This window comes from Podarcis melisellensis, assembly GCF_964234715.1.
Source record: "Podarcis melisellensis genome assembly, chromosome: 14".
NCBI lineage: Eukaryota > Metazoa > Chordata > Lepidosauria > Squamata > Lacertidae > Podarcis > Podarcis melisellensis.
In genome coordinates this window covers 18,668,410-18,689,547 of record NC_138546.1, presented here as the reverse complement: position 1 = coordinate 18,689,547, position 21,138 = coordinate 18,668,410, and the positions used below count along the sequence as shown (strand labels likewise).

Sequence of the window (21,138 nt, the reverse complement as noted above, 5' to 3'; positions counted from 1 at the left end):
AAAATATACACCTCAAGTGTCAAAACCAGGGTAGAGAGCCTTCTTTCCACAATTTGGTGCCCTATTTTGGACTGCAAGTCCCACCAGCCCTGGAAAGCATGAAGTTGGGGAAGGCTGCCATGCAATGCCCCATTGTTGCCATCTGACCAGAAAATGAAATGGCCTGCTCTTCTGCTTTTAGCAGCAGCAACAACAACAACAGTCTGGTCTGTAGAAATCTGCCAAAGAAATTTCTCACCACGGGATTGCATGTAAATGTATGCACAGGAGCAGAAGAGGTTTAAAAAGCCAGCAAAGTGGGGGATAAGCAAGGCTCTTGAATTTCTGTGTAGTATTTAACTGTCAAGAAGCACGGTTCTTGCAAAAAACAAAAACTGGCAGCCCACAAGTCTAAAACGCTGAGTATTTTCACTGCTCTTAAATTGAGGGCTTTACTTCTACTTCTTAAAACAAAACGGAAAAAAATGAATACTTCCAATTTTAAACAACTATACCTATTAAATATATATTGGGGGTACGTACAAGGGATGCACCCCAAGATGTCTAGCTCCAAATTTTGATGGAGTTCCACCTTTACTGACACGAGGCTGGCTGCTTCTGAATGACAGTTGCTTGTACTCAGAAATGGGGAGAGGGCTGTTGCCCTCAGGTCCTGCTTAGGGGCTCCCCATTGCAGCATCTGGTTGGCACTGTGGCAACAGGATGCTGGATGAGGTGGGCCACCGCTGGCCTGATTTAGCAACCGGGTTCTTACTCTGTTCTTTTGCTAACCTCAGCCAAAGAGCCTAGGTCTACTGTGGATTTCACTACCTTCCCATAGAGGAAGCGATGGTCACCAACTTGGATGCCTTGTTGACAGATTCATTGAAAACCAGTTACAGATAGGTAGCCGTGTTGGTCTGCCATAGTCAAAACAAAAAAAATTCCTTCCAGTAGCACCTTAAAGACCAACTAAGTTAGTTCTTGGTATGAGCTTTCATGTGCATGCACACTTCTTCAGATACACTGGTTTTCATTGAAAAGCAGTGGCTACTAGCCATGAAGGCTAAGTGTCCTAGCTTCATTCTGGGAGGCACTATATCGGAATACCAGCTGCTGACTGAACTCAGTTCCTCTTTGTAGGCTTCCCATGGGGATCGGCTTGGCCCTGATCTTGTGGGGCTCTTCTTAGGCTCTTATAACGCAGCTTCCCTTCCCAAGGTGGTATTGCGCAAAGCTGCACCGACGGAGCACCAAAACGCCACCGGTTGGATTTCTTCCTGCGATGCAACTATAGTGACCGCGAGGCTGGCAAACCCCATCCCAGGAGGAAGTGGAAAGTCAGTGAGTCCCTCCTGGCTGCCGTGAGACCCCCCTCACTTTACTTTTTCTCACCCCCTCGGCCACAAAGCCGAAGTATTTCCTCCTCCTCCTCCGACGCTCCAGGCTCTTCCCAGCCGCCCACCCGCTCCAGGAAGGGGGCGGCTCAGGAGAGCGAGGTGCGACGCCGGATTCTCTCCCCTAGGGGTCGTCGGAGGAGGCGGCTACCCAAGAGGACTGGGTTGGACGGCGGCCGGCTTCCGAAAAGGGCTGTGCAAAAGCGGCGCTCTCGAAGGTGCAGGAGCGCATCGCTCTCCCCTCTCCCAGTTCCTCCTACGGCAGCGGGCAGCTCTCTGGGCCCGCAGCCACAGGCACGTGCGGCGGCTGCGAGGGAGGATCGCCGGGGAGGAAGGGGAACTGGTTGGTCGTGAAGAAGCCGGCTGAGCTGGGCGACCCGCGTCCGGGTGAGCAGGGAATGGGTGGGTGTGGAAGATTGGGCACTGGGACGATTCAGGAAACCCCAGGAAGGGATTTGATCCCGGGACATGGTTCCTTTTCATTGGTGGTGGCGGGGCTGCGTTCCAGGGAGGCAACGCAAAGCGGGTCCCCTAGACGGAGTGGGGACGGATTGCGCAAGCGAAGAGGCGAGAATTTGGAGAGGGCACGGATGCGCACGGGGTGGGGTGGGGGGACCTGGAGGAAGGTGGGGAAATGTTGGCTGGATGTGGGGCTGGGGGATCCCGGGCTGGTGAAAAAGCGCGATGAGCGAACAAGAAAAAGAGCCGGGATTGCCGAGGGGACGGGAGGAGGGAGGGCGAGACGAGGAAGAGCGATTCTTGGAAAGGCTGCCTTCCCAGAAGCGCTCTTGGGAGGAAGCCTAGAGGGCGCGCACCGGCGAGGCGAGCGCGGGAGGAAAGCGAGGAGGGGCTGTGGCTGGGGGAGATCGGCCAGGATCCGAGCCGAGGAGGAAAATCGCCCGCGGAGGAGAAACGAGGAGGGCTGCCCGGCCCTTCCCCTTCAAACTCCGCCCCGTCTGGGCAACCCCGGGGTAGGTGGCGAAGCACGTGGCCGTGCGGGGTCTTTGCCGGGCGCCCCTCCGCCTCCTCTCGGTGAGAGTCTTTCCATCCTCCGGGTGTTCCCCGCGTGGCCAACCGACCCCCTGCGAGAGGCGAGGCGCGCCCAGGCTGCCTGCCTGCGGGGCCCGTGGAAACACCGAGGCGAGCCGGGCGTGGCGGCGGCGGCGCCACCTCCGGCTCCCTCTCCCTCTCTCTTTCCTGCCTTCCACGCCCCAGTTAGCCATTGTTTGCTGGCAGCCGTCGGGCAGGTGAGAACTGGTCCGGAGCAGGGAGGGAAGGAGGGGAGAAGCCGCAGCAGCGAGGCTGAGTCCTTCCTGCGCGAAAGGAGATGGGCTGCAATTTCTCTCCGCCCGCAATCTGGAAGGTTCCCACGACCACCCCCACCCCCCCTCTATTTGAAGGGGCCAGCTGCTGGGCTCGGGGTACGAAACGCTCTTTGCGCATGCACCAAGGCACCTCCGCCCCACAACTTGTATTTGCTTTAAGGTGAACCCCACTTTGAACTCCACGGGGCTTAAATGTCGAGTGAAGATGCACAGGATCAGTTGCTGCTAACATGTTAAGGGCTGAGCCTGCAACTGAGCACGTTTCTCCTGGGTTGACGCCCTTTTCCTACAGAATGAGACTCTTGTGCGTGGAATTGGGAGAGTTTGAAGGTTTGAAAGAGGTTCATTTGCCATCCGGCTTCACTTGACAACCTGTTGCATGGTCAGATTTTGCTGTGGGACATATGAAGCCCTAGTGCCTTCGTACAGCATTCCAACTAAGGACCTAGCCAGACCATTTCTGCAGTGGGGTGTGTGTGTGTGGTTAAGAAAAGTTGTTCCTGGTGGTGATAGGAGGCTTCACTGTCTCTCCCTCATTGTGATCTCTCCATCCTATACCCCTCTCTCCATCTCCTCTAGCAGCCCCTTCCAAATCAAGGGCTTAATTTTGAGCCTCAGCAGAGGGGAAGTCGCTGTGCATCTGGATTGCAAAAACGGGCAGCAGGGAAAGGGTTAACTGCTCTCCTCCCTCTTGAAGAGCTTTTCTTGTTTAAAAAACAAAAAACCACCACACGATCTTTCTCTCTCTGCTCCTGCTATATTTGCCTGCAACTTGTAGCTACAGCCCCACAGTAAACATAAACAGTCCAATCAGATCTGGAATTCGGGGACGAGGATTTTTGAGGTCACAGATTTGTAGCTTGGCAACTCCTGTTTTAGCAATTCAAGAACTAGAAATGAGATTATCCTCTGTGTGTGTGTGTGTGTGTGTGTTGTAAGGGACCGTTCTTTTATTAAAAACAAGAGCAGCATAAAGAGAGCCATCTGGCTACTTAAGGGAACGGCTCTGAATTTGCAGATTCCTCCACTCTGTGTTTGAATTTAGGACTTCTGGGAGGTTTGATTCAAAGGTTCACTGCAGTGGGATGATTTCTGCTTTGATCCTGGAAAACCACCACTGCCCTGCCTGGGATTTTTATTTTTTATTTTTAAAAAAATGCTGATGTTGCTGCTAGCCACACAGTTCATGTAACACATAGTTTGACCCCAAGGCTCTTAGGCAGGTGTGCCAATTTGAATAAAATATTGTGGAGAGGAGCAGGGAAGCAGGTAATCGATCACATGATGCAGTGCATGCGCGCCATTTGAATAGCAATGCCCATCAAGTTGGGGGACAGCTCCCTCAAATAGAAGTTGGCTCCTGTGCCCTAAGGTTTAACTATCAGAATCTCTTTGGAGGCTCCCTGAGGAGATACTGTAATAATAAAAATTAAAAAATAGTAGTAATAATAACAATAATAATAATAATAATTTATTACTTACACCCTGCCCATCTGGCCGGGCCTCCCCAGCCACTCTGGGCAGCTTCCAACAGGCTATTAAAAACACAACAAAAGATCAAACATTAAAAACTTCCCTAGACAGGGCTGCCTTCAGACGTCTTCTAAAAGTCAGATAGTTGTTTATTTCCTTGACATCTGGTGGGAGGGCATTCCACAGGGCAGGCGCCACCCCCGAGAAGACCCTCTGCCTGTGGGAAGCAGGGTGCTAGTTTCGACAGATCTTCAGGCTGGCATTGAGCCCAACCCTGAACCGGGGCTCTCTGCTATTTGTATGTTCAGACATGGAACTCACTGCCACAAGATGCAGTGATGGCTGGCAGCTGAGATGGCTTTCAAAGTTAGGCATATTAATGGAGGAGGAGAAGGCTCCAGGTCTATGACTACGAGGCAGGATGCTGGACTAGAGAGCAACTCCAGCATGAGTGAATCTGTCCCAGTCTGACATCTGCTGGGCCATGGTGCATTTTTTCCCTCTTGGCTGCAGCTTTTGCTCCCTCTTCCCCTGCCAACCACAAGATACTCTACAAAAGGCCAAAAAAAGGATTGGGGCCCCCACCCACACATGCTCACAACATGTTGCTTTCTAAGTGCTTCCTTGCTTCATAACCTACAACAGCACCGTAGAGTAGGTCGGTGTTGTTATGTCCACACTGCAGATGGAAAAGCTGAGGCTGAGAAAGTCAGGGTTGCCTCAAGATGAGATTCAGACTGCAGGGTTTTCATTGGGCTGTCTCTCAGCCAATGAAGGAGAGCTCTGATTTATACACACCATCACATTTTAGAACTGGCCCATTATCTAAATGCATTTTATACCTGGGGACTGATTTTCTCAAGTGCAAAGTATGTTGCACAAAAGCAGCGCTTGGTATCCTATGCCTAGTATCATATTCCCTGGAGTGGTCCTCCAGATAACACGGACCAACAGTTCCCTCCTGCCCTCTGCCCCACATCCATCATCAGCATTCACAGCTTCTGAACATGGACACTCTATCCATCCAGGCAGGGACAAAGCACAATCTGTGTGAGGACAAATTCTAGCCAGGCAAAAACACTCAAGATGGGTGCAAAGCAGAGCCAGTGAGGGGTGTGGCTTGGGGATGGTTCTGGGGGCCAAGTGAAGAGGCCCAGAGGGCCACATTTCCCCCTCAGGCCTGAGTTTTCCCACCTCTGGATTAATAGATCCATCCTCCGAGAACCTTTTAAATCCTTTCCAGACTATCTATAGCTAGTGGCTGGGGCAACCCAGTCAGAAGGGCGGGATACAATGATGATATTGATGATGATGATGAATTGCATATCCATGCTCCATATTTTCAAACCTCCCCCCACCATAAAAATTAGGTGATGTATTCCAGAACTGGGTGAGCTCCTCTTTCCCTCCGCCACTAAGCAAAATTCCTGTTTGTCTTCGTCTTAACTTGGGCAGCTGGTTGTTAACCATTAAGAATAGATGTATTATCATCAGAAGCATATTGACAGCGGATTAGCAGCCACGTTATAAATAAGTTGCCCTTTGGGCGAAGACCAAGTGTGGTGTCTGTTCATTAGCGCTTGGATTCTCTGAAGAGGCGGGAGAGAGAGAGAGACATCTCCGCGAGCTTTTTATTATTTGCATACAAGGCAAATACACACAGTGGCTCTCAAATGAGTCCTCATAGTCAGCAATGCAACAAGCTTGCAGCAGATCCCATCTGCAAGAGATGCTGCTGAGTAACAGAAGGGTGCAAGGATCTCAAAAACAGCCACATCTTCCCACTGGGAAATAGACTTCCATTGTGGGTAGGCTTGCTCAAGGGAGCCTTTCTATTCAGGGCATGCGTTGTTCGGGAGAAGTGCAATTCACCCTGCAGAACATTAGCATTTCAGAAGCATTCAGGATTGAGCTGTGACGCATAGCCTTAGGCAAGTCCTTGCTTTCACACCTGGTCCTACCTTTCAGGGTTGTTGTGAGAGGGATTTGAGAGGACAGCTGGAGAAGCTGGTTTCTGAAATAAAGCCAAGCACTTTGCACGCCCTTAACGCGAAGCGCCGTGCTGTGCTTGGAAGGCTCGCAGCCAGGATCGGTGACAAATGTAAGCCAAGCCCAAGAAAAGACCTGCTGGGTCAAGCCAAAGGCCCATCTAGTCCAGTTCTCACAAGCACCAACCAGATGTCCCAATGGTGAAGTCTGCAAACAGGACCAAAGGGCAACAGTACACACCCAGGATTTCCAGCAAGTGCTATTCAGAGGCATGCTGCCCCCTACAGTGGAAGGAGAACATTCAGCCGTCAGGGTTACTAGCCATTGATAGCTTCCTCCACAAATTTGTCTAGGTCTCTCTTAAAGTCTTCCAAGCTGGCGACCATCACTGCCTCATGTGGGAGTGAATTTGACAGCTTAACTCTGCTGTCTGAAGAAGCCCTTCCTTTTCCCCGCCCTTGTGATTTGCTTGCAAATTTTATGGATATCCTATGTTGACTTCCTGAAGGAATCCTACCTAACAGGGCTGGTTTGACATGCTGGCACATAGAATCATAGAATTGTAGAGTAAGAAAGGAGGTCATCTCGTTCAACCCCCTGCAATGCAGGAATCTCAGCTAAAACACCCCTGACAGATGGCCATCCAACCTCTGCCTAAAAACCTCCAAGGAAGGAGAGTCCACAACCTCCCCAAGGAGACCTTTCCACTGTCAAACAACTCTGTCAGAAAGCTTTTTCTACAGTGGATTGCTTGATGGCTGGCACCTGAAATGTGATAGGACGAGAGTATTGTATTTGTAGTCTCCATGTGGCTGAAGGACAGTATAGGTTAGCACAGGTCTTGTCAATCGGGGGCCTTCCAGCTGTTTTGAACTAGAGCTCCTGTTATCCCCAGCTCAGCAGGAGCTGATGAGAATTGTCCAAAACATCTGAAGAGCACCAGGTTCCTGAAGGCTGGGAGAGTGTGCCGGATGAGACCTGGCAGGACCATGGTTCAAATTTTCCCAGCCTGGAGGTGGCTCAGGGGGTAGGTGGTGCCGACGACATCTTCAGGCCCAAAATCAGATCCCCTTATTGTTTTATTTTGAATCAGGGATGGAAAGCCTATGGCTCTCCAGATGTTGGAGGCCTCCATCTCCCATCAGGCATCATGACCAACAGGCAGGGAGGATAGGAGCTGTAGTCCAGCAGCATCTGGAGATCCAAGGGTTGCCCCCATCCCTGCTCTAAAGCAACTTGTGTCCATGATCAGTCAGGGTAGCTCAGTTGGTCAGAGCATGGTGCTGATAATGCCAAGGTTGCAGGTTCAATCCCCCTATGGGAGAACTGCATATTTCTGAATTGCAGGGGGTTGGACTAGATGATCCTCGGGGAATCTCCCAAAACTATGATTCTATATGCTTTAAACTTGATCAGAGCAGCACTTTTTGCCTTATCATCATCTCTTTCCATGCCTCTTCTGGCTGCCCCAGGTGCTGTTAGTGCCCTGTTTGGTAAAAACCATTGAACACTAGAACTTCTTTCGGTGGTGTGGCAAGGAGATATCAGGACCCTGGATAGTTCCCAGTGGGCCCTGCTAGCTGAGCTTGAGAAGATGTTGTCTTAGCAATGACTTGAGAGTCACTTGAAGCCTTGGAAAGGCTGACAGATCAAGTCATCTCCCAGCAACTCCTTCCTCTGCAAGGGCTGCTCTGCAATATGTAAAGGGGCCAGTAGCCTTTTCTCTCGTCACGTGGCTTCTGTGTGGCTGTGGGGCACATGGGCCTGCAGAGGAATCATTTTCAGAGGGTGATGGAAGAGCCAGCTCCTCAGCCCGTGGCAGCATAGAGAAGGGAACGAGGACTCCTTGAGTGTATCATCTGAATCAGAGCTCCTCAGGCCCACATTGGGACCCCAAGGCAGGGGACATGGCAGATAGCCTCACTGGCTTGCAGAGGGGAGAATGTAGGCACCTGCATCATGCTTGGATTTCTAAAGGGAAAATTAAAATCCTTGGAAATCCTATGGTGGACCACATGTGTCACATATATTGTGGTACTTATGTGGGGGTGGAGGCTTTTGTAAGTCCAGCATCCTCTCATCACAGTGTCCAGCCAGGTGCCCCACTGAGCATCTTTGGAATAATACTAGTCAGGGACTCTAGTACATTGCATTGGGGCAGAGCTCACAGTGAAAAGTGGCTGGGACTATGGTGCCAGATGGCAGCCAGCTAGGCCCCCCACAAGGAGACTTCTTCCCCAAAGAGGTGGCTAATTTGTTGTCTAAACAGGTGGCCAAGACTTGTGTGCTGCCTGGAAGCTGCAAGATCTGCACTGTAATCATTTTTTGAGGGGATAAAGGCACTCTGCACATAATCAGAGGGCTATCCTTCTTACTTCCCGCCTCACAGAAGCAGCCTGAACCCTGGCATTAAAAAGAGAATGTGGGGCACGAATTATAACCCCAGGCATGGCAGAGTGGGCCGCGGTTACAGCTAGTTCCAATATACATTGGAGTCTTGCTGTTTTTCTCCCCTACATACCCGTTAGGCCTGACCTTTTGAGTAAGCTTGCTGACTGGGTGAGGTTTTTTAAACACTACATATCCTAAAATAACGTGAGAAGATTTGGGGTGGTTGGGTAGTGGGATGGTTCCAGCAGCGAAGGAGCACTGATGTGACCTAACCCCTCCACCTCCTGCCTCCTCCTTACTTCCCATGGTCTGGCTTCTACAGCTCTTTTGGCTGAGGAGACTAGTGACCTCATAACAGCTACCATGACAACCGATTATGAAGTCACAGGCAGAGCTGTGCCTGTAGCAAAGCGGGGAGAGATATAAAGAAGTAGAGCTTTGGATCTGAGTGAAGGAGGGAGCCGATTGCTTCTCAAGACTGCCCAGCCAAGCAAATTCCCAGAGGCGGTGCTTTACTCCACTCTAACACATCTCTTCTCGGCTGCAGGATGCAACCTTCCTCAAGGGATCCTCAGGGGCCACTTGGCTGGTGAAGAGCCCCCGTTTCCACTGGAGTGTGCCGTGCCACGAGGGTCCACCCAGCCCAGCGCCCAGAGAGACGACAGGCAGCATGCTGGTGAAAGAGTATCGGATCTGCATGCCCCTCACCACCGAAGAGGTAAGCGTCAGGCAGATGCAGTGATCAGCCTGCAATAGCACAGGGAAGGAGAGGCTGGTTGCAGTTGGGTGTTTGCTGCCATTTAGCAAAGTGGCCTCTGAGCCTTGTCCGGAGCCAGGGACTCCTCTTTTTTTGGGAGGGGGGAGAATGGGGTACTCACCCCCTGCTGTGTAGAGCAGGCTCAGATGCAGCCCATTTCCCTTTTACTTCCAGAGAGCTCCTGGTAGAGTGGTAGAGAGAGGATGCGTTTTACTGAGGAAAGATCAGAGATGAGCAGTGTGTGTGTGTGTGTGTGTGTGTGTGGACAGGTAACAATATAATTGGAGAAGAAAAAGGCTGGAGAGATCTCTTCCTACCAGACTCCCCGGGAGAAATATATTATAGCAGAGAATAAGGTGGGGGCTGGAGCAGAGGTTTGACTTTGGGCAGGGGGGTCGGGACCCCGGGGCACATTTGCAAAAACGGGTACATTGGTTGTGGGCAACACACACACACACCACAACCACACACTCTCACCAGAATTGCATGTACTTGCTCTCTCCCCTCAACAGTTAACTTTTTAACAATTTCTACAACTTCTCCTTCCCCTAAGCATCATTGGAGGAGGGGGTGGTCTTTCTGAAGAGTGTAGCTGAAGAGGCAAGAGTTAATATTCCATTCTCTCTCTCTCTCTCTCTCTCTCTCTCTCTCTCTCTCTCTCACACACACACACACACACACACACATACAAACACACACACACACACAGACACACTTAGGCTTGTAGAATGTGATGTACCCTTTGGGCACCAGAAAGGCCTCCGTGGGCTCATGTGCACCCACTGGCCCTGTGTTGACAGCCGTGGGGCTTCTATGCATATCCTATACATATCCTCAGCTGGTTTGAATCTAAGCCCTGGGACCAGCCTGTTGAATATCTACTTGCTTTGCAATGACTGGAGTTCAGTACTCTTTTGTTGTTTCCCATGAGGCCTGTTCAGATTCATTTGCGCGCGTGTTGATGCGTGTGCGTGAAGCTGCACCTGCCACCCTGTCCCTGACACAGGGTCTGCATGAACACCAGGGAGCAGGGCAAGCTAAAGAGCACAGGAAGTGGCCCTGCTTAGGAGCTCCATCCACGCATGAGGGGCGAGATCTCCTTGCAGTGAGGGGCGCCTCAGAGCATTTAAAAGTGGAGAACCAGGGATGGGGAACCTGTGGCCTTCCATATGTTCTCGGACTTCAGCTCCCTTAAACGCCAGCCAGTAGTCAGGCAGGACTGGAGTTGAACAACATCTGGAGGGCCACAGTGCCCTGTCTCTGGTCAATACACTCTCTGGGTGAGGAGCTGGACATCCTGGAAGTACATAGAATCGTAGAATTGTAAAGTTGGAAGGGACTCTGAGGATCATCTAAACCAGTCCCTTGAAATGCAAGGATATGCAGCTGTCCTATACAGGGATCAAACCTGCAACCTCGGCGTTATCAGCACTACGATCTAACCAACTGAGCCACAGCAAATCGCCATGCATCTTGCTGTTATTACGTTTATATTCCATCTTTCCTCTAAAAAGCTCGAGGCGGCACACACTCCCCAATCCTATCCTCACAACGACCTTGTGAGGTAGGTTAGGCTGAGAGGTAGTGACTAGCCCAGTGGGCTTCATGGCAGAGTGGGGATTTGAGGCCTGGTTTCCCAGTTTCAAGCCCAATGCTCTAACCGCTGCACCTTACAGGGTGGGGGAACCTGTGGTCCTCCAGATGTACAGTGGTACCTCAGGTTAGGTACTTAATTCGTTCCAGAGGTCCATACTTAACCTGAAACTGTTCTTAACCTGAAACACCACTTTAGCTAATGGGGCCTCCTGCTGCTGCCGCGCCGCTGGAGCCCGATTTCTGTTCTCATTCTGAAGCAAAGTTCTTAACCTGAAGCACTATTTCTGGGTTAGCGGAGTCTGTAACCTGAAGTGTATGTAACCTGAAGCGTATGTAACCTGAGGTACCACTGTACCGTATTGTTTAATCCTTTTCCTGTTTATATCCCACCTTTCCTCCCTAAGGAGCCAGAGCAGCAAACATATCGATAATAATATGGTTGCTTTTAAAGAGCATTCGAAAAGCAGTTTGAAACATTCTAAACATAATTAAAACACTATCCTTCAGCTGTCAAATGCTTGCAGAAACAGGAGGGCTTTTAACTTCCTCCTGGAAGCCGATGGCAATGGAAACAGGTGCACTGCACCAGGGAGGGTATTTGGCATGTGGGCAACCACCACTGAAAAGGCCCTGTCATGGCTCAGCGCCGACTGGGCAGCCACCGCCTCCCCCCCCAGTGACTGCACCACCACCAAGGCCTCAGCTGTCATTCGTAGAGTCTGAGATGGTTAGTATCAAAGAAGGCACACTTTTTGGGACATGGGTCCAAAGCGATTTAGGACTTCCTACGCTGGTACTAACACCTTGAATTTAGCTTGGCAGCCAGTGCAGCAATTTCAGAACCGGTGGCCTGCAATCCCATTGGGTTGCCCTGCTTACCGATCTAGCAGCCACCCTTTGCACTAGCCCCATGTAGGCGGCTGCTTGTTCCAAAGCATCCCCACGCCAGTGTCCCCTTGCTTGTAAAAAGCAAAGTGGTTGTGTGAGAGTGTTTCCACACACACACCCCATCCCAGCCTAGCTTGAACTTTCTGCACGCAGCACCCTTTTTATTGGAGAGGAGGGGAAACAGCTCCTTGAGTTTTTGAATTGGCTCTTGGATCCAGCTAGACTTGGAAGGAGCATCTCAGTCCCCACCACCTTTCCTGGACAATATAAGCTCTTTGTACTACCAGTTCTCTGCTTTCTGTGTAAACAGAGGAAGAAGTTGTAAGGGTGTGATTCTGACACTCTGGGGAAGGTGTGAGAAATTTCCTGGGGTGGCGTTAATTGTCCTGTTCTGGGGATGCTGGACCTGCTGCCTTCAGAGGTTTTCCTGCTGCTGAGAACTCCCACCATTCACTGGCTGCTCTCACCTCAAGCAGAGCTGGCATGCCCCGAATCGCACAGCCTGCAGGCTTGAAGGGGTAACAGCCTTCCCCCAAACTGGGGCCCTCCAGCTGTTTTGGACTACAATTCCCAGCAGCTCCTTATAACCTCAGGCTTTCCTCCTGAGGTGGACTAGCACAGGCATGTAGATTCACTGCTCGAGGGCTGTAAGAGCAAAGGATGTCTTGCGCATGCCAAGTTCATTTATTCATTGCATTTCTATAGTGCACCCTTCCTTCAGTAAGCTCAGGGCAATGCACAAAGTCCTCCCCACCTTTTCTCCCTCACAACAACCCTCAGAGGTAGGCGAAACTGGAAATGGCTGGCCCCCTGAGCTTCATGGCCAAGTGGGAATTTTATACTGTGTCGTTGTTATGTTTTATTTTTGCAAGACGGTCAGAGAATTAATTTTATGTCTTACAAATACTACTATGTGAACGTAAGAACTGGACCGAGCCAGTGGCCCATCTAGTTCAGCATCCTAGCCTTACAGTGACCAGCCTGATGCCCCAATGGGGACCCCAGAAGCAGGGCCTGAGCACAACATCTGCTCTCCCCTCCTTCCATTTCCAGCAGTTGGTAGTCTGAAGCGTTACTGCTTTTCACAGTGGAGGTAGAACATAGCCATTGTGGTTAGTAGGAGTTTAGCCTCACCCTCCTCCATGAATTTGTCTAATCCTCTTTTAAAGCCATCCAAGCTGGTGGCCATCACTGCCTCTTTTTAGAGCAAATTCTATAACTTAATGATGTGTTGTTGCTGCTGCTGCTGCTACCACCACTACCAATATTAATTTGAACCAGTGTCTCCCCAATTCTAGTTTAGCACGCCAGCCTGGCACTCTTGACTTTTCCCAGAATGGTAAACATCTCCAGATGTTTTTGGACTACAAACCCCATCATCTCCTGCTGGCTGGGTCTGATGGGAGTTGTAGTCCAAAACATCTGGAGAGCGCCATGTTGGGGAAGACTGTTATAACACACAAACACCCAGCACAGTATACTGGATTATTTAATTTCAGAGCACAGTTTCATGTGACAGGTGCTATTTCTACAATGTTTTAACTCTCTAAAAATGGGCCTTCCATTCAGGATGAGTCAGGAGGAGAACTCGCTCCTTCTCAAGATGGCCAGGGGCTGTGTGGTGGTAAAGGCCCCAGCACCATGGTTACGCTGACAATCTTTTTGGGCTAACTAGATTTAAGTTGCCGCTCTGAGGAGGTGGAGGGGTCGGATCTCAATCTGGATGAGCTTCTTGGAGAAGCCAATTTGGTCAATGCGGAGTGACACATTCGCTCCCTTTGACAGATGCAGCTTAAATAAGCAATCTTCTTCAGTCACTCCGTGGGCACTTCTGACACAACTTCCAAGCAGCTCCGAGGAACAAAGAAACTGCCTTGTTCTGAGTCAGACCATCTAGCATAGTATTACCAGCACTGACTGGCAGCCACTCTCAGGGGCTTCAGGCAGGGGTCTTTCGCAGCCTTTCTTTTTCTTTTCTTTCTTTTCTTTTTTCAAAAAACAAGAAAACTCATGAAACTGAACTCAGTGCCCATTATCACTTTTGACATCACCACATAAATGTACACAGCTTTGGTTATAAACCAGTTACTTTCCAAGAGAGAGGGCAGGTTTGGTCTCTGCAACTGGTTTTTGAGAATCACAAATCAGAACCCTCTTCTGGCATACAGAACTAGGCATGCAATTCCTTGGATCTTGACCTGTGAAAATCCTAAGTTCTTAGTACTGATAAACCAGGCTTAGCTAGGAATAGGTAAATTCAAATGTTTCTGAACCCCTCAACCTTCATTATTTGTTTACTGTGCTGGCTGGGGCTGAAGGGAGTTAATCGGGAGGACCACAGGTTCCTTGGCCCTGACTTGGATAGACTACTCCCAGTGTGCCTCCAAGCCCGATTCAAGGTGCTTCCCTTGACAGACAAAGCCCTATGGCTTAGGCCCCAGATATCTGAAAGAGTGCCACCTCCCATATGGACCAGCCCATGACTTGAGATCTGCAGGGGAGGCCCTGTGAAGTTTGTGGGGTAGCAGTGCATGACAGGGCCTTTTCTGTGGTGGCCTCCAGATTGTGGAATGCTCTCCTGAGGTGCTTCTGGCCCTGTCACTGTAAATGAAGGGTGGGGAATATTTGGCCTTCTTGATGTCATTGGACTACAACTCCCAGCATCCTTGCCATTGACTATGCTGTCTGGAGTTGACGGGAGCTGGAGTTTAACAACATCTGGAGGACCACAGGTGCCCTGCTGCTGTAGTCAACATTTTGACATCGGCTTAGGGCACAACTTTTCGCACACGGCTTTGTGGATGGAAGACATTAAGATGGTTTAATTGTGTTGTACTGTGTGTAATCTGCCCTGGGACTACATGACAAATGGTGGTCTATTAATTCCTAGGAATAAATAACTTGATATAAAGCAGCTCCTGTGAGCTTAGCAACTGGAACTGCTATGATGTCTCCAAAACAGAACTGAATGTTGTGGTGATGGAAAGAGGGAGCTGTTTGGGGACATCCCAGCAGTGCCTGATCTCAGGAGACTGTAGTGTGGATCCAGTGAATAGCAATATATTTCTTTACTTATCACCCCACCTTTCCTTTAAAGACCTTGGGACAGTATGCATGATTTTCTCATACTTCCCCATTTTATCCTCCTAACATCCCTGTGTGAGGTAGACTTAGGCTGAGATTTGGCAAGTGGCTCTGGTGGGGATTTGAACCTGGTTCTCCTGCTATATTCTGAATTATTCTAACTACAACACCACACTGGCTTGCACAAGATTTTAGGGAATCTGGTTTAAGCCCCATATTTACCCTGGACTCAAATTGCTGTCTGTAAAAAACAACAATAAGGCTCGTGAAACTTAGAAGACGTATAATATAATAAAAGGCAGTTTCAGATTTGTCTCTTTGTCATGCTCAAGTGCTACCAAGGGACAAGGGAAGATAATGAATGCATGATCACAGTCTGGTCCCAGGGGGAAACAAAGGCAGCTGCCTCAAACCAAGGCAGATCAAAGAATCCTTCTAGCACAATACTGTCTACATCAAAGTAGACAACATGGTACACCTCATAAGTATCCGAGGCTCATGGGAGTTGGAGTTCTTTTGCAGGCAAAGCATGTTCTTTCTCGCATGTGACTCTTCACTGAGGTAATAGCAGAGGCTTGGGTAATGGCCCTTGGTGATGGGCAGTTCACTAGTAAATAATCTAATTGTCATGGCCAGGAAACCTTTGGTCCTCCAGATGTAGCTGAACTACAACTCCCATCAGGCTTAGCAAGCATGGCCAATGTGGTAGGAGTTTTACCTCAGCAGCAACTGTAGGGCCAAAGGTTCCCAACACCTGCAATAGCAGCCCAAGCTGGCCTGTTAGATGCCTAATGAAAGCTAGAAGCCAATGTTTTGGCTTTGAACCAGAGAGGCCTGTGTTTAGATCCTCACTTGGTCACAAAGCTTACTGCAGGGTGACTCTCTGGACATGGTTGGACCACAACTCCCATCATCCCTGACTGTTGGCCTTGCTGCCTGGGGCTGATGGGAGCTGGAGTCCAAGAGGGCCACAGGTTCCCCAACCACTGACTTTCTGGGCAGCCTCTCTTTTTGCCAGCCCTAACCAGTTTGTTGTGGGAAGAGTGAAACTTCTGGGGGAAGGGAAATGCCAAAGCCCATGCAGTTTTAAGGAGGGGAAATCTTTTGGGAAACACCAGGCTGTGTATTTTGTGGCCCGGAGTTTGAATAGATGGGCCTTTGAGGAGGCCACAAGCCGAGTATGTACAGCATCCTACGACACCCTTCCTGTGGCCTGGGAACGCAGGCTGCCCGCTTCACAGAGGCCTCCCCTGCTCGGCACGAGGAGTGTCAATCATGCGGCTTCCTGCCTCCTCACGTGAAAGGCCTTAGTTGCCGTGGTAGCGTGCGTCATGGAAACTTCCTCATGCACAGGTCTGTGGAGGAGCGGAAACTAAAGGTATGCTGCAGATATTGTGGAGAGACAGAAGGCTTTCCTCCCCTGCCCCACATGGTGGGTTTGGGGGCCCGTCACCCGCCTTTGCTCTGGCTGGATAATTAACATTTGCAATTTCTCTGTATGGGTGTGTATGTAGAACACACACACACACAAAGAGAGAGAGAGAGTTTGTGTGTGCATTTGTGCATAGTGTGTGTATTTATAAAAGATTTTGTGTATTTATAAAAGATTTTTGTGTGTGTGTATGTGTATACACTTGCACAAACACATAACAAACATAATCCACATTATTATTATTATTACAGTTAATAAAACAACGACAAAACAACAACAGTATAAATTAAAAACCATTAAAAACACAAATACAAAAAACAAATTAAAAGCAAACCCTAACAAGTGGGCACTTGTGGTAAAGACCCATTTATTCAGATGGGAAATGTGTAGTCCCAGTTGCTTTGTTTATATACGGTACTACATTTTACATCTGTGCTCAGATACATCAATGGTTCCTTGTTATCCCAGGAAAAAGTGGCAAATGTCGTGCTGCAGGATTCTGTCCTGGGTCCGGGGTTGTCTTTAAAAATGACTTGGGTGAAGGAATAGAAGGGATGTGCATCAAAATCAAGATGACACCAAACTGGGAGAGGTATCAGGGTTCATGGGTTCAAAGTGACCTTAATAGATTGGACAGCTAACAGAATGAATATCAGTAGGGACAAATGTATGGTTCTAGTCTTTCCTGGAGCACAAATGTAGGATGAGGAACATCTGGCTTGACAGCAGTACATGTGCAAAGGATCTAGGAGTCCCAGTAGACCACAAACTTAACATGAGTCAGCTGCGTGATGCAGCAGCAAAAAATGCTAATGCAATTCTAGGCTGCATCAACAGTGTCCAGATCAAGGAAAGGAATAGTACCGCTTTATTCTGCCTTTGTCAGATGCCACCTGCAGTCCTGTGTCCAGTTCTGGGCACCACAGTTTAAGAAGGATATTGGCAAGCTGCAACATGTGCAGAGAAGGGAGTTGGGTTTGTTTAGCTTGGTAAAGAGGGATCTCTTCCAACTCTCCAGTTCTATTGTTCGATGATCTGTGCTGTTCAAATAAAAACAGCTTAAGTGCAGCCATAAAACAGCAGTGCATAATAAACAGTATCATATCTCTACGACAGAGCACTAAAAAAAAAAGAAAAAGTCAACTATTGAACACACACCAAAATTTGAGTGAGCATAAAGCTCACCAACAGGTCAAGTAAAAATAGCCGGTAACTCTGCAAACCTGCTTTCACCCCTCCCCCCCCCCCTATTATGCTTCAACCAAAAATACAGAGCTACAAAAATCAGAGTTCCCTTTGAAGACTGATTGACTGTTAAACTGGGAAGTTGTAGCTCTATGAGGGGAGAAGGAGTCTCCTAACAGCTCTCAATACCTTTAACAAACAACATCTCCCAGGATTCTTTGAGGGAAGCCATGATACTAAGATGCTATTGATAATTTAGGACTATGAATTGCAACAGGTTTACTTTGAGTAGGATTTATTTGGATACAACCGAAAGATCTGTGGTCTGTCTTTATCCAAAAAAGGAGAAAGCGCAGCAGACATCTTCTTCACCCCTGTCAATTTGCATCCCGACCAGGCATATTAAAGAAGGCTGGTATGCATGTATCCCGGCTGCCCTGGAGGGACGAGGCCTTGGTAACTGCGTACGTAGATCATTACACAGACGCCAGTGCCTTTCCTAGCAGCTGCAAAATGCAAAGGACTCAAGAAGGCAGAGCCGTGCAAGTTTAGTGCTTAACAAACCCTAACATCCTTGCAAAAAATAAAAGAGCTTTGCAGCAGCAATAAATTTTGCAAATCAAGCATACTCTCACAATGCTGGAACTTGGGACCAACCAGTCAAGCTGATTGTTGGTAGATTTGCAAGGCAGAGAAAATAACTTATTCACATAGTTAATCTATGGAGTTTGTTCCCACAAGAAGCAGTGATGGCCATCAACTTGGATGTATTTAAAAGGGGTTCAGGCACATTCAGGATGGATAAGGCTATCTAGCTCCACCTTCAGAGCCATTATGCCTCTTGACTTCCAGTTGCTATGAATTGCAAGTGGAGACGATATGGTTCCTCTCAGGTCCTCCTATAGACTTCTTCTTGGCCACTGTGAGAACAGGATGCTGGACTAGATGGGCCATTGGCCTGATCCGACAGAGCTGCTCTTATATTTTTATGTTTTCATAGAACTTCCTTTATTCAGCTCTTGTTAGCCATTGGGAAGGCAGGCTTAAAGCAAAGCATCTCTGTCTTCTAAAAATTTCATCTTAATATTCACAAGTTGTGGATTTGTTTGACTCACTCATAAGGATTAGAAACTCATTATATTCCAGACAAGGAATGTAGTTTACTTCCAAGGATTTTACTCAATGTGTGCCATTCCGGAGTACATGGCAGAAGTAGTTATGGAAAAAGCCACAGCTCAGTAGTAAAGCAGAGCTTTTGCATACAAAATCCTAGATCTGTTCAGGAAGGGTTGGAAAATACTTATGTCTGGATCCTTGGAAAGCCTCTACTCAGACCCAATGTTCTGACTTGGTATAGAGCAGCTTCCTATGGTACTTGGGAAAGGACGGTGGCTCAGTGGTAGAGCATCTGCTTTTCATGCAGAAGGTCCCAGGTTCAGTCCTCAGCACCTCCATGAAGGACTGGAACATTCTCCAGGCTGAAATCTTGGAGAGCTGCTGCGAGTCAGTGTAGGCAATACTGAGTTAAATGGACCAGTGGTCTGGCTTAGTGTAATGCAGCTTACTATGATTCTGTGATGGGTGGAAGAATTCTGTGCCTGGTACTGAAGACCACCAGAGAAGTGTCTAAGACTTTCCTTTTTTATAATATTTTTATTAATTTTCTATTTTATACTATTTAAATACATCTTCGTTATCCACTTTACTTCTTTTGCTCATATGAGCCTGTCAACTTCCCACCTCATGGTTTTCAAAATTCATTTGTATATCATAGCATTTATACATTTTCCATTTTACGTTTCACTCATTCCAAATATCACAATTTTTAAATAAATATAAAAGGGCAGTAACAATTATCATTACAAGTCTTCTTATAACCCTGCTAGTGTTAGTTGCTTAAAAGGGTCCTTCAAGTATTGTATAAATTTACTCCAGTTTTTTTGGAAAGCTTGATCACGTTGGTTTCGGATTTTTCCAGTCAGCTTCGCCAATTCCGCAAAGTCCATCATCTTCATCTGCCATTCTTCTTTCGTTGGTATTTCTTTGTTGTTTCCATTTTGGGACTAAAAGGATTCTTGCTGCAGTTCTTGCATACATAAACAGTTTTTGATCAGCCTTTGGTATCTCTTCACCAACTATAACCAATAAAAATGCTTCTGGCTTTTTAACAAAGTACTTATACAAGGCTTCCTCAACCTCGGCCCTCGAGATGTTTTTGGCCTACAACTCGCATGATCACTAGCTAGCAGGACCAGTGGTCAGGGAAGATGGGAATCGTAGTCTCAAAACATCTGGAGGGCCGAGGTTGAGGAAGCCTGACTTATACATTTTCTTTAACTCATTATATATCGTTTCCCAATATACTTTTACCTTGTTACAAGTCCGCCACATATGATATAAGTTCCCTTCCTTTTCTTTACATTTCCAGCACTCCTTATTTCTTGTCCTATACATTTTAGCAAGTTTAGTTGGTGTTAGATCTAAGACTTCCCTCTTGGTCAGCAGTGGCTGCAGTTACAAGCATCCACCTCCCCTTATTTCTCTCTCTGCTGCATTGCTTCAACCTGATGTTCCCCAAGCTGCTGAAAGTTTGGAGTTAGTGGTGGCTGGTACATGTTGGGACTGGTAGGGCAGAAGGCAGGAAGACTACCAGTAGGTGGCGCCAGAGCCAACGACAGAGAGAGCCAACCATTCTGGGTTTGTCCCCATTCTCCTCCTCCCTGCCCCTACAAGGGGCAGCATGGAGGATAAGGACGGAGGGGAAAGCTGACACCCAGTGCCACCCGCTGGCCCTGTTGTAAGTTACGAAGGTAGAGCAGGTATGGGCTGGCAGAGGGCAGACTGAGGTTGGTGGGGCAGTGCCACATTTGCCCATATGGACCAGCTTACGCTGGTTGGAGCCTCTGCTCAGGAGAAGCTGTTTGATAAATGGCTCAGATCGACTTGATCGTTTTGAACAACAAAAGCATGTTCAGTGTTATTCCAGAGGAGAAGGAAGATGGCCTTGGCACCAAAGCAGATGCAAATGGCAAGTTGGCCCATTAGGAAGAGGGTCCTAACGAAGGTGCAATGCTGCTGTAGCGATGCCATCCAAGAAGGATGAATCCCCTGCAGAAGAGGCGGACAGTTTGTTCTGGGCTGATTGTCTCTTTGGAAAGAGTTCATTTGCACATTTTGCATTTATATAATTAACACTGTTTTCATACCATTTGCATGGATGTGGCAGACCTTGTTGCTCACGTGGCCAGCCTGCTTGCTTAGGGCAGCATGACCAGTATCAGGGATACTGGGGAAGGGAAAACATTGCAACGCACCCCCCAAGCAGAAATTGTTGACTCAGCACCAGAGCACATGCTTCACACCCAGAAAGTCCCCAGCATCTCCAAATAAACAGGGCCAGGCAGTCATCTGTGGGGAAGCTCTCTCCCTGCCTAAGACCCTGATCTGCTGCTGGAAATTAGAAAATTCTGTGCTGTGGACAAATATTCTGACTTGGATATAAGGCAGTTTCCGATGCTGCAGGTTGGGTGAAATGTGGCCACTGACCAAAGTTACTAATGCACAAGAGGATTTTACCAGGCCAACTCCAACTGAATGCATGCGGCCTGAGGACTAGAAAGTTGTTTCATTCCTAGCTTTCTT

The 21,138-nt window shown here is 48.5% G+C and overlaps 1 protein-coding gene across 1 annotated transcript in view; it reads left to right on the top strand.

The window, feature by feature from the left end:
* Positions 1-1,470: 1,470 nt before the first annotated feature.
* The window catches only part of LOC309356566 (cytoplasmic phosphatidylinositol transfer protein 1-like), a 47,546-nt gene continuing 27,878 nt past the window's right edge, over positions 1,471-21,138 (top strand). Inside the window, exons 1-2 of the mRNA XM_081888107.1 lie at positions 1,471-1,763; positions 9,102-9,272. Of these exons, the coding sequence (XP_081744233.1) occupies positions 9,225-9,272 (48 nt within the window). The 5' untranslated portion in view covers positions 1,471-1,763; positions 9,102-9,224. The remainder of the gene's footprint in view (positions 1,764-9,101; positions 9,273-21,138) is intronic.